This window comes from Acomys russatus, chromosome 17 (assembly GCF_903995435.1).
Source record: "Acomys russatus chromosome 17, mAcoRus1.1, whole genome shotgun sequence".
Taxonomy (NCBI): Eukaryota; Metazoa; Chordata; class Mammalia; order Rodentia; family Muridae; genus Acomys; species Acomys russatus.
The window spans coordinates 6,683,886-6,695,808 of record NC_067153.1 but is presented as its reverse complement, the minus strand read 5'-3'; the positions used below and the strand labels follow the sequence as shown (position 1 = coordinate 6,695,808).

General features: G+C 44.8%; 1 protein-coding gene across 1 annotated transcript in view; it reads left to right on the top strand.

Annotated features, from left to right (window-relative positions):
* Positions 1 to 2,144: 2,144 nt before the first annotated feature.
* Positions 2,145 to 11,923, top strand: part of Dpys (dihydropyrimidinase) — a 76,619-nt gene continuing 66,840 nt past the window's right edge. The window contains exon 1 of the mRNA XM_051159520.1: positions 2,145 to 2,472. Coding sequence (XP_051015477.1) covers positions 2,209 to 2,472 — 264 coding nt within the window. The 5' untranslated portion in view covers positions 2,145 to 2,208. The remainder of the gene's footprint in view (positions 2,473 to 11,923) is intronic.

Here is an 11,923-nt window from a genome sequence, read left to right as displayed (position 1 = left end):
AATGGTAATTACCCTTCTTGTGTGCTGTGGAGAAAGCATGGCAGCGGGAGCGCAGAGCAGCAGGTCACACTGTATCTGCAGTCAGGAAGCAGAGAGAAGCAGGAAGTGGGGCCGTGGCTACCAAACCTCGAGGCACATCCCCAGTGCCTCACTTCCTCTGTGGTGGGGGAGGGCTGCATCCACTCCAGATTCTACAGCCTTCTGAAACCACCATTAGCTGGAGACCAAACGTCCAAGAGCAGAAGCCTGTGAGGGAGAGTCCGCATTCAGAACACATGCCACAAATATTCAGCCCACGGCACTTGTCAGACAGGCGCCTGGTACCACCGCAGCCCTCTACACACAGATCTTTTCAAAGCTGAGCCTCCTCATCCCGGAGGGAGAGGCAGAGACAAATGGTCCTGAGTCAGGAAAAGCAAGCCCTACCTCGGCTCCAGCTCATGGCTCCAGACTTAAAGTGAGTTTAACGCTAAGAAACACACCAGCAGCCTCTCTTTGAAGAGTATCAAAGTGTAAAAAAGAAAGAAAGGAAGGAAGGAAGGAAGGAAGGAAGGAAGGAAGGAAGGCCTTACAAGCTTCTGTCAGCCTATCACTACTCCCGTGTGGAGCGGGAGGCCCTGGGCTGTCCTGCCCAAGCTCCATAGAGCTTAGAACAGAGCTAGAGGTCCAATTCCTTATTCATTTTCCTTTCAACCCTCAGTTCTGCCTGTGTCCCCAAATCCCATGCAGGTAGAAGCTCATTATCAGACCCAAAAGTTCTCTCCCACCAGGGGGTAGGGACCCAGAGTGTCTGCAGACACAGAGGCCACAGCACGCAGAGCCCCGGAGGCCAAGCTCCCCCACTGAGCGTGTTTGTCCCTGCTCCACCTCCTGCCGTGACCCCACAGAGTAGCAATGGTGGCTCCAGACCCAGGTTTGCCTTCCTATTCTCGCAGCCAGCGTCTTTCTTCGCTGCTGTATTATTGTCTGCAACTCTCCATGAGCCATCCCCTCCCTCCTCCGACAAGCCCCTCTTCTGATAAAACTTGGAGTTAATTAAATGTGGGAAGTTTATGTTGTGCTGTGTCATGGTGTCCAAGACAAAGAAACCTTTGAAATCGCTCACTTGGGCAGTTTCCAGGAGAAGCAACGTCACTGCTGCAGGGACATCCAGTCTCACTCTCCTGGTGGTGTTGACTTGCACGGCTGGTAGGAGTTTCTTTGTGTATATAATTACCCCCTTTCACGGTCACACAAAGGTCCTTTGACAATAATTATATAACCTTCTGAAGTTTTGGTTGTTTGCTTCCAGGCTTGACAGCCAAATCTATGGGTCTTTATCTTATTGATGCTTTTTAAATTTTTTATCATTTTGAGGTGTGGATTCTCTGGTGCTTCAGGAAATTTTGACAGCGTACCCAAAGGTCCACCTCCCCAGTAATGCTAGATCACGTTGTTGAGAATCAAGATTAGCTACCTTGATTGCCTTCGTCAGCTCCCTCAGGCCTTTGCTCTGTCAGATCCCTGTCAGTCCATGTGCCACCCTTCCTACACACACACACACACACACACACACACACACATACACACACGCACGCACACGCACGCACACGCACGCACACACACACACACACCCGCAGGCCCCACCCCAACTCCGCACCTGTGCTCTCTCAGCCCATCCTCTCCTTTGCTTTTCCATCTAGAGACCAGACTCAACCGGCAGCACAGCCTGCCAGTCACTGAGATTGCGGTGAATTGCTCTTGATTCGTGAAGGAGGCAAGTCAAAAGAGTTTGTTTTGAGGTGTTGTTGTCTCTGGTTCTGTGGAACTATGTGGGTTCCTTCTGTCTTTTGGTGCAGACAGTGTTCACCAGGGAAACAAGTTAATTTCTTTCTTTCACTAAAGTACTTTTCCTAGGAAGGCAAGCCCCTGCTTGCAGTCTTCAAATCCCAAGACTGCTTTCATCTATTGACCTGTAAACTCAGGGGACGCCTAGGTTCAGTGCAACAGGACTTCTGGGGCTGTGCTTAGGGGGTGTCCTGGCCTGTGGCAGGCCAGCCCTCCCCTGAGGTGGAGCCATACCTGTGTCCTGCACTTAAACCTTTGCAGTTGAACCTCTGCCAGGGATCTGCCAGCCTTCAGCCCAGCGGGAGAGGGCGTTTGGGCACAGTTTGTGGAGACCTCAAAGGAGAGCCTGCTCTGTTTGCAGATTCCTCGGCTCCCCTGGCCATGGCATCGCGAGGACGACTTCTCATCCGCGGGGGGCGTGTGGTCAACGATGACTTCTCACAGGTGGCCGATGTGCTCGTGGAGAACGGCGTGGTGCGGGCTCTGGGACGGGACCTGCTCCCTCCTGGCGATGCAGGCCGAGGGCTGCGGATCCTGGACGCAGCGGGCAAGCTTGTCTTTCCCGGAGGCATCGACACACACACGCACATGCAATTCCCATTCATGGGCTCGCAGTCAGTTGACGACTTCCACCAGGGCACCAAGGTACCCAACCCACGGGCCTATGATCTGGGGTCTCTAGCGGCTTCACCTCACTCATTCCTTTTGCAGCGTTAGGGACTGGGGTAGAGTGAGACAGTTGCGCTATTTTTGAGCTCAAAAAGACTCCCACCGGGGGTGAAGATGTATGTTGTGGTCTATGGCACTAGCTCAGCACATGGTTCCTCTCCTCCTCTTTTTCCGGTAATTTGGCACTCTTTCCTTTCCCTCTTTTCTCTAGGCTCCATCCCCCTTTGTCATGATAGTCGACCGAGGTTTCCAAATCTCCTATACTGCTTATATCCAATTGGCCTGTCTGTTTTTTCAAAAAGGCCTTTCCAGCCTTTTCTCCCAGTTCTCCACTCCAGCCATGGACAAGTGAAAACATTTACCTAGAACGTCCGGGCCGTGAGTAGAGCCCTGGGTGAGGGGAAACCAATAGCGTCCCACACTGGACCCAGCCCAACCCTGTAGAATATTTTGAAGCGTTCTAGGGGTGTTCCTTTCCAACCCCTTCTTCCACCTGCTTGCTCCAGGCTTAAGTACCTGCCCCCCACCCCTTACTTAGCGTCTGGGGTGCAGGAAGCAAGCAAATCTGGATGAAAACCCGAAGCTTAGACCAATTAAAGAGGGCATGCAAAGGTTTTCTCGGAACTTCTGAAACCACCGTGGGATTAGCTCAACAGCTCTATAGAAAACCAAAATTTCATTCTCAGCACCTAGGCTAAAGATGTCAAACCGGCACCATTTTTAAGTCTTGCCTCCAAGATGCCTTGAGGGAGGTGGCTTCTTCTAAAGGAAGATTACACTGACTTCCTCAAAGCCAAGGTTCTTCGCAGTAGTCCTGACAGGACGGGGTCATAATGGGTCCAGCCACAGAGGCCTGGTACGGACCAATGCTCTCAGAACAATCCACAAGTTGTTTATTTCACTTATTAACCTGACTTCCAATCCCTTTACCCTCCTCTCGCCCGCCCCCTACCCCCTACCCCCAGCCCTCCATGATTTCACAGAGAAGTTAACAGAAAGAGGAAAGGCAGGCAGATTTGACCCAGAGAAGAAGGGTCCAGGGCAGGCTGCCTAATGCAATATTTGGAATGCTTCTCCCTAGTTACTTATTACCAACACCTACAATTGTGTTAATAAATATCTTCTTTTATGGGGCAAACTGAAGTCTCCTTTCAAAATTAGAGTATTGTATTATGAATGTATCTTTTCTCCTTTTTACAAAATGTTGTGAACTCATTTGTGTATTTGGAACGAACCTGTCACCTATTGGAACAACTCACAATTCTAGATAAGTAAAATAATAATAGATTAAGTAGAAAGAAGAAAAATATCACCAAGGACCTTCTCAATACCCCAGATGTTTTGGTATATTTCCTCATGCTTCTTAATTTTGTATTCTGTGGATTCTTGACATCATTTTGGGTTTGTGTGTGTATGACCGTGGGCACATGAGCCTGTACATGAAGCTTTGTGACCCGCTGTTGTTATTTATGTCATTGTAGACTCTAAACTGCTGATGTCAGGGTATGGCCTTGAGAGCCCCCATTTCCAGAATGGGTCGCAGCTGTCCTGTCTACCACTGGCCACACTCCCTCCAGCATCCTCTTGAAGGCTGAGCAGTAATTTTCCTTCCCTTCTCTCTGATCAGGGCTCCAGACTAAGCAGCTACACAGAGGACTTGGTGGATGCTGAGGATGAAAGACATGTCTTCTCTTTCTCAGCATCAGCTGGGTGTGGACTGAGGTCCAGGCAAGGAATAGGCTCTTCTACCTATTCCTTGGACATTCTGGGATTTTTTTTTTTTTACAGTAGAGAGAGATTTGTAGTTGCTGACTGAGAACCTATCTCTTTGCAGCATGTGGCAGAAAGCTGCCAGCACAGGAAAAGACTTAAGCCACCAGCTGACTCTCTAGGTATTTCTATTTTTAAAGACTGTCAAACTGTGAAACAACATATATTCTTAATTCTTAAGCTGCGTATGTTAAGCAAGAAATGATACTGAGCAGAGAAAGGTCAGGGGGTCTGTAAACACACACTGTCTGCTACATACATATTAAAGAGTACTCACAAAGGGGCTGAATTGCTGATGCTCATCTTAAAAGCAGATCCCAAGGAAACAGTTCTGAAAGGCCCAGAAGAAGACAAGACTCCATAAGGGACCAGGATGAGGAAAGACCCAGGTACACACACACACACACACACACACACACACACACACACACACACACACACACTTCCACACTGGCCTGCAAGGAGACACCGCAGGGTCCTTTTGTCTTCTTTCCTAGTCTCCACAGCAGTCCCCAAGGCAGTGTTGATGAGTCCTTGGTTTGTGACATTAGGGACAAGGAGACCTTTTGTAGAGAATGAACGTATTACATATTTCAGTGTCTGGAGAAGCACCCTGATATTTATCCCACGGAGAACATGTTGTATACCAGCTGGCCTAACTATGCATTATCCCTTACAATTGTGGGTGCTATCATCTATATTTTTAGGATCCAAAATAATAATAATAATAATAATAATAATAATAATAATAATAATAATAATAATAATAATAATTTAAACAAGTTACTTGACTAAGTTGGAACACCTAGGAAATGTCTGAGTTAACAGCCTTTCAAAATTCAGCACAGCTTGACTCCATCCCAAGAGCTCTTAGCCGTTAGGCTCTGTTTTTGGGGAAACATCCAATGTTCTGGCCTATCGGAGTGGCCAAGGATGGATGAGACAGCTGTGTAACTTATGTGCTAATAATGTGAGATGGAATTCTCAGAAACAAAGCCCAGGCCATCCTCAGGAAATACAGTTGCTCTGCTGGTCACCTTCCCAATGCTGGTGGTGACTAAAGTTATCAAAATGAATATTATCACAGGCGTTATATTCATAGGGCGTCCAAATATGCCACACCCTCTTCCAGGACACAGAAAGGAGTGCCGTATGCACAGGAAGTCACCATGTAAATGCGATATATTACGCTTTCAGGAGATGGACCTGAAAGGTTAGAGCAAAGCTACTTGCTTTCTGCCGCCACAGGGATGATCAATTTTAATATCTGACAAATAGAAGGGGTGCTGTTTGTGGTGTTCTTTTTACCGATCACTTGACTGTAATGGGGCCCAATTGAAAAAAAATGAAATATAGGTCAACTAAAGTTTATGTATTTTGTGACTCTAATTCATGTCAGGCATTGGTTTAAAGCTTGTAATGGGTTTGCTAAATTACAGGTAAAAGCTTTCTGTCCGATGCAAGTAATGGAAGCGGTGTTCTGCTTTGAGGAACTCTTATTTCATTTTGTCCTTCTACACAAGACGTAGAGTGATTCTTCCAAGAATTCAGTAGCCACAGAGAACTGTGTGCTTTTTTTTTAATTCGTAGATTTGTGAATTCAATAAACCCAAAGGGATTATATCTTGGCTCTTAACCACATCCTATGATAAAAGCATGAATTATAAGAGTTCTGCAAGTTTTCAGGTTTATGTATTTATATTGAGACAAAGGCCCAGGTTGGGTGGGTGGACATGCATTTAGAAGGTGATCTGCTAAGCAGTTGCCAGAGGACCCATCCTCTTAAACATTGGGGAAAACATCCCAGCATGCCCTTTTTTTTCCTTTTTCTTCCTTTCTGTTTTCTTCTTTCTCTTTTCTTTCTTCCATCTCTTTTTTTTGGAAGGACAGAAAGTTCTCAAGATTATAGAGAAAGGAAATTAAGCTTTGCTTTGGAACATCTTGGTGAAATGCCACAAGGATAATTACTTCCAAGGTGTATGATTAAGAATCTTTACAGTTGTATTTATAGAGTTTTCTCACCTTGTGGAAGAAACCTTGAAATCCTCTTTTCTATTGCTTGCCAGAACTAGACTTAGCTAAAGACCTGGGTGGCTGACCCGGTGACCTCCAGCACATCACTTCCTGCCTTGGGGTTGCCAATATTCATTGGATAAGCAATTCATTAACAAAAACGGTTTTTTAAAAAGTCCTTTGAAAACCAATATATACTTATTGTCCAGCTCTTAGTAAAGTGTTGGAACTTTTATGAGCACTCATGTATTAATATAATAAACTGTATTTTTAAAATATGCATTAGAATAAGGAAAATAATGTTTTAGGTGACTTATAGTCTAAGATTTTTCTACCTATCCAGACTTTTCTTTTCAGAGAAACGTAGAAGCAGATGTTTATTCTGCAACCTCCACAAAGTTAGCTGTGTTTGCTAAGTGATTGTCTATGTCATGTCATTAAATGTTGCAGGTGCATACAACTTTGTGGCCGTCATTCCTGTTCAGACTGCCTCAATCTTTTTATCTTCTCTATCTCTTGAGTGGCAAGGTGAATTACTACCGATAATCTGATATCACAACTGGATGTCCCATAACACCTCGAAGTCAGGTCATTGCAAATCAAATGTTCTCACCTTCTAAGATTTTCTTTCTGTTTCCCCAGCTGTTGACAGCCACACTCTCTTCTTCTCTATGGTGGGTGCCAGGGTGGGCTCTAGGGTGTTTGCTGTTGCTGTTTTGTTTGCTGGTGTGTAGCAGCTAGCCAGATAGGTCAGTCATTGTTCATAGGCTTGCTAGTTGCCTGGAAAGTCATTTCTAGAATGCCATGCCAGGACAAATAAATGTTAGCCATCTTACATTGATATATTCAGACTGCTCATAGCATAGGCTATTTTATAGCCCACATCTCACAACATCCTGGTTACAGGCACATATTGGCCTTAATCAAAAAGCTTTGTCAATTTAATGGAAAAAAAGCAAAATTTCCTACTTTTAAAATTTTCCTCACTTCTTTAATAACTAGACAGGCTAAGCCTTGAATGTTCATATTGTGTTGTTTGGTTGTCCCAACTCTGAACATTTGTAATTATGTACTTTTTATTTTAAAAACAATACCTATTTAATGATCGTAAAGCTAACTTTTGGACTTCAGAAGGAAGAGAAAAACATCTCAAGGACGAATTTGGAACTCTGCTGTTAAGTAAGGCTTTGGCCTCTTGGGGGCGCTACATGTTAGGACTCGTCTAAGCCCAGGACTTACTTTCTTTTTGCTGTTTGGACTCAAGCACTCCATATCTTTAACTCCAGACTTTCTTCCTCATTTTTCTGGCTGAAGTATGCTCAATGCTCAACAAAGGCAGTCTAAATCAAGGTTTTCTTGATACAGTCAGGGAGGAGACCTCCTGTACCTTCTTGGCTTGTAATCAGGAAGGTGAAAATTAAAATGCTAAAAGTTAGTTTTGCCAGAGAAGACAGATGTTTGGTTTTAAGAAAACCCATGCCTGTAGGTGAGGATTCCTGGAGAAATGTGCTTCTAGCAACCATTTAGAAGTTGTGTGCCATCTGCAGAGAAGGAGAAGGGAAAGAGGCACTGACACGAATACAAATGACTTCTAGTAAAGGCAGCTGGGGAGGAGAGATACATGGATGAGAAACAAAGGAGTGCGAGGAGAGATGAGCAGACTACAGGGAGAGAGATGAGGACAGCTTTGCCACGACGCCTGTGTAGGCTTCTAGACCACACGCCTGGATGTAAAACTCTTGGGGTAGGTACTTATAGTAATTGGGTTCTTTGGGGTGGCTCCACTTGATGGCAGAGGTGAGCGAACAGAAAACACCTATCCTTAAATGTATTTACCTCAAGATAATTTTCACGCTACAGCGGTATATTTTGGATACCCAACTGCAGGGCAAAGTCTAGGAAAGACTGGACGCCCCACATCTCAGGGGACCGTGTATGGTAGGTGGACCCCTACCTCCGTGTTGAGTGCCCATTGTCCCTTGAAGACTCCCAGGGGAAAAAATTCGAACTGTTCACAGCCCATGTATTGCTCTTCTCTTTCCTCTTTACTTTCTCCTCCTCCTCCTCCTTCTCTCCTCCTCCTCCTATTCTTATTCTTATTTTTCTTGCACTAGTTTATCTAGTTAGGCTAATATTAAAAGGTGACACAGAGCATGAAAGGTGACAATTCAGAAGGTGGAGGGACTCGTGGAATAGATCAGAGGTGGCCTTGAGCAATTTTGTGTAGGGACGGGGCAGAAGAATTTAGGCAGGAAAAATGGAAACTCGGGAGAGACACTTCAGAGTCTAGTGCACATTTGGCTAAACGGTGTCCTCGATATTTCAAGCTCGTGGAGTTGGGAAAGCAAGCATGTGCAGAACACCTCCCAAACCCCAAATATAATTACGGGATTGGGACTTAGGCGGAGATTGTATAACCTGTTCTCACACATCTTAGTGACTACAAGGAAGCTACCAGTTCAGTCCAGAGCTTTTCTCTCTGGACTACTGTGAGGTTTTCATTTCATTTGGCTCCCATGCTAGATTTCAGTGAGCTAGTCCTCCTTTTCAGGATGACCTTAGATATGGAAAATAACAGAAGAATGTGTTTTGGGGACTTTGAAGTAGGGCAAAGTAAGAACTCATGTTATGTGACATCATGACCCCCGGGGGGGGCAAGGTTTATCTCTGGGTTCAGCTCAACTGTGTTCACACTGGAGACATGGTGGCCTCATTTGTCCCCCCAAACAGGGGTTTAGATAAATTGGAAGGCTTTCAAGGGAAACCAGCCAAAGACATAAGGAGCTGGGAGAATTGCTTTGTGAGCCGAGATGAGAAAGGGTTAAAGGCTAACTGGCAAGTGAAGGGACAGCCAATCAGGAGTAAAGACAAGCAATAGGCAGGAGCCAGAGCAGAGCCTCACTAGCATCTGCTACAAGATGGCCGCCCCCCCCCCCTTCCTCCTGTGTATGGCTAGTCAGCATCGTGACTGTAAATACCACTATGTGGACAAGTGCCCAAACACCTCACATTCAGCGTGCTCCAGCCCAATGCTGCCCCTCCTTTGCCCCGACAGTGATCATGATCTGAATGACCCCAACCAAGTCCCATCTGGCTTCCTTTTGCCCTACAAACAACCGCTGTCCTGTCTTCCTCCTCTGGGCACTGCCATTCTCTGTGGTCCTGGATGGTCTTGCTTCTGTCCTTTACCGCATCCTGCTGAGTTCCTGACTCGAGGTGCCTTCTCCCTCGGAGCCTCCTTTCCTCACCTCATTCTCCCCAGGAACACAGGTTCTGGAGCACCGTGGCTCTGCCCCCCCTAGCCTGCTTCTGCCAAGTTGTCTGCTTGGTCTCCTCAACTCTGTATTGAGGCTAGTAATACTAAAGGGCTCTAGAGGTGATTTGAAAGGTGCAAAACTGCACACTAGTTAGTTCTGAGCACGTGCCAAGTATTTCCCGGGTGTTAGACACCCCATCTTAATTATTGACAGCTTCTACATGTATATCCTACTTTCATTTTAAGTCTAAACTTCATCAGATCTCTCTCTCTCTCTCTCTCTCTCTCTCTCTCTCTCTGAATTCTCAGTGGCCTTTTCTATATCTCTTCCAGGCAATTTAGTAAAAAAAATTCCCATTTTCTATAGTACTATGGTAGAAGTGGATTTGTTATCTTTTTTTTTTTTTTTTTGTTTTTCGAGACAGGGTCTCTCTGTGTAGCCTTGGCTGTCCTGGACTCACTTTGTAGAGCCAGCTGGCCTCGAACTCACAGCGATCCACCTGTCTCCACCTCCTGAGTGTGGGATTAAAGGCGTGTGCCATCATGCCCAGCTGGATTTGCTATTTTTTATTCCAGTATATTTTATTATAATTACTTACTTGTATTTCTGCCTTGCCCTCTAGACATGTGGATCACAACCCCTTTGGAAAACCTCTATCTCCAAAAATTTTCATATTACTATTCATAATTGTAGCAAAATTACAGTTATGAAAGAACAACGAAAATATTTTATGATCGGGGTCACCACAGCATGAGGAACTGTATTAAAGTGGTGCGGCATTAGAAACGTTGAGAGGCACTGCTCTAGTCTATCCACACCCTGAGGGAAGAAGAAAGAATTCAGGATTTTTTGTGTGGCCCTTCCAGGCTTCCCCTAATCCATCTAATGGCTATGTGTGATGATGTCTTTTTGATAACATTTTTATTAGGAAATAATTCACATGCAATACAACTCAGCCATTTAACCTTGCAGTTCTATGGTTTCTGGAATATTGACAGAGTCGTGGAGACATCACCACAGTTAGTTTTAGAACATTCCTGTCACTCTTGCCCCTCCACCTGCCAAATTGTTTCTTAGCTACCAGTCTCCTCTCAGACCATCTCCCTTAGCCCTAGTTAGCCTCCTTTCTGCCCTCTGTCCTTGCGGACTTTTCTCTCTGGAACATTTTCCATAAGTTGTGCAATGTGAGCTCTTTCGTGACTGGCTCCTCTCATTTGGCATCGTGTTTTCTATGGTTCGTCTGTGCTGTGGCAGAGTCACTACTACATTCCTTTTAAAGGCCGAATGTTGCCCCATTGTTTCTCTATTCACCAGCCGATAGGTATTGGGGGTGTTTCTGCTTGTTGACTCTCATAGCAAATACTGACTTGAATGTGTGTACAAGTCTTGGACTAGACATTTTTCACTGGTCTTGCGTGTGTACTGACGAGTAGGCGTGCTGGGTTACGCTCGCTATGTTTAACTTTCTAAGAAACGCCAAACTGTTTCCCAAAGTGTCTGCACCGTTATACCTTCTCACCGGTAGCACACAGCCCATTCTCGGTGGCCTAGATTATACATCCTGACAATGACTTTTTAATGGATTTCTGGTGAATGAGTGCTGATTTTTTTGTTTTGTTTCGTTTTGTCATACCTTCCTAGATAATACAGAATGACAATTATTTACAAAACATTTGCACTGTACGAGATAATGCAAGCAATCTAAGAGCATGCACAGGAATTTGTGTCTCTAGTGTGTGAAATTACCATGCCATTGTATATAAAAGAATTGGGCACACACAGATTTATTTTTTATCCACTAGGAGTGATGGCACCAATCTCCTATGTTCTAAGGGGCCACTGTATTTATTTCTCTACATCCCACGTGATGGGTTTTTCTATATCTGTAGACTTATAAAGTTTTCTGTTACACTTTAAGTAACAGTTCTCCAATAGAAAGATCCCCCAACTCCCCCCAAAGGATACCTTATCGTACTGGAAAAGCACTTGGAAAAGGAATAAGGTGACAAGATTAATCTCTATTCAAATAAAAATACAAAACCTGAATTTTTTTCCCCAAGTTTTGTCATTGTACCGATAGAAGTGTCTTAGGAAATGCAAATATGTATTTTCTGCATGAATAAGGACAATGTTATTTAAAGGTGGTAATAAAGTGTGGAGTCTTATGTAAAAAAGTAAGGCAGTTAAAAGTAGAAAGAATTGGAGATGCACCAAGTGACTTAAGGAAGAATAAAAATATATCATAAAGTGAGAGAGGGAACAGAGAATAGACCGGACATTCTAGGCCATGGCAGCATTGGGGTGCAGTGTGGGAAAGGGGCAGGAGTGAGGTTGAAAAGCCACTGTCCCTCTTGGATTACCACAAAGCCACCTCTCAGGAAATGAGC